The sequence below is a fragment of the Antrostomus carolinensis genome, unplaced genomic scaffold, assembly GCF_000700745.2.
Source record: "Antrostomus carolinensis isolate BGI_N321 unplaced genomic scaffold, ASM70074v2 scaffold39019, whole genome shotgun sequence".
Classification (NCBI taxonomy): domain Eukaryota; kingdom Metazoa; phylum Chordata; class Aves; order Caprimulgiformes; family Caprimulgidae; genus Antrostomus; species Antrostomus carolinensis.
The window spans coordinates 1-1,251 of NW_010339915.1; the positions used below are offsets into that span (position 1 = coordinate 1).

General features: G+C 60.4%; 1 protein-coding gene across 1 annotated transcript in view; it reads left to right on the top strand.

Moving 5' to 3' along the window:
- Positions 1-48: 48 nt before the first annotated feature.
- The window catches only part of LOC104531201 (phosphatidylinositol 4-phosphate 3-kinase C2 domain-containing subunit beta), a gene marked incomplete at its 5' end in the record, with an annotated part of 1,624 nt that continues 421 nt past the window's right edge, over positions 49-1,251 (top strand). The window contains 4 exons of the mRNA XM_010176016.1: positions 49-178; positions 447-583; positions 715-884; positions 1,059-1,236. Coding sequence (XP_010174318.1) covers positions 49-178; positions 447-583; positions 715-884; positions 1,059-1,236 — 615 coding nt within the window. The remainder of the gene's footprint in view (positions 179-446; positions 584-714; positions 885-1,058; positions 1,237-1,251) is intronic.

Here is a 1,251-nt window from a genome sequence, read left to right on the forward strand (position 1 = left end):
GTCCCCGCCACCCCCCAGCTCTGATGGCTCTCACCCCGTGGCTCGCAGTGCGGCGATGACCTGCGGCAGGACATGCTGACGCTGCAGATGATCCGGATCATGAACAAGATCTGGGTGCAGGAGGGGCTGGACATGCGCATGGTCATCTTCCGCTGCTTCTCCACCGGCCGTGGACGAGGTAACTCAGCGTCAGGGTGTCCCCTGATGGCATCAGGGCCCAGGTCGTGATGCTCTTGGGCTGGTGATGGCACAGGAGGTCGTGGGGCTCTGCTAGAGAGGAGCTGTGATCCACCTTTGGGTCTGATCCCACCAGCCCATGTGTAGGAACATGGTTTTGCAGGCTGTCACTCAACAGTGATGGTTGGGGTTGATGGTGAAGGGGGGCTGGGGTCTTGATGCCCCCCGGGCAGGATGGATGGGTCTCAGCCTGCTGTCTCGGCTTCCAGGCATGGTGGAGATGATCCCCAACGCTGAGACCCTACGCAAAATCCAGGTGGAGCACGGTGTGACAGGCTCCTTCAAAGACCGGCCGCTGGCAGACTGGCTGCAGAAACACAACCCCAAGGAGGATGAGTATGAGAAGGTGAGGAGGAGCCTGGCAGGGTCCCCACTCCTTGTGTCCCCCATTCCAGGGACGAGACCTCTTGTTTCCCAACATGTCCAGCCTTTCTCCATGCCTGGTGGCTCCATCCATCCCTCCTTCCCTCCTCCCAGGCCGTGGAGAATTTCATCTACTCCTGCGCCGGCTGCTGCGTGGCCACTTACGTGCTGGGGATCTGTGACAGGCACAATGACAACATCATGCTCAAGACCACTGGCCACATGTTTCACATCGACTTTGGCAGGTTCCTGGGCCACGCGCAGATGTTCGGCAACATCAAGAGGTGAGAAACGCCTCCAGCATCCCCTTCCCCCTCGCCTGGGCTCATCCCTGCAGGGCTGCAGCTCCTGAGCGTGGGGGTTCATCCTGGTTTTGTGGGGTGAAATCTCCTGCTGTGGTGCTGGTGGTGGGTGACCTCTGGCCATGGTAACTTTCTGTCCCTGCTTCCCCGGTGCAGGGACCGGGCGCCGTTTGTCTTCACTTCGGACATGGCATATGTCATCAACGGTGGGGACAAGCCCTCCAGCCGCTTCCATGACTTCGTTGACCTGTGCTGCCAGGCTTACAACCTGATCCGCAAGCACACCCACCTCTTCCTCAACCTGCTGGGGCTGGTGAGAGCCGTGGGGCCACATGCCCGTCCCCTCCAG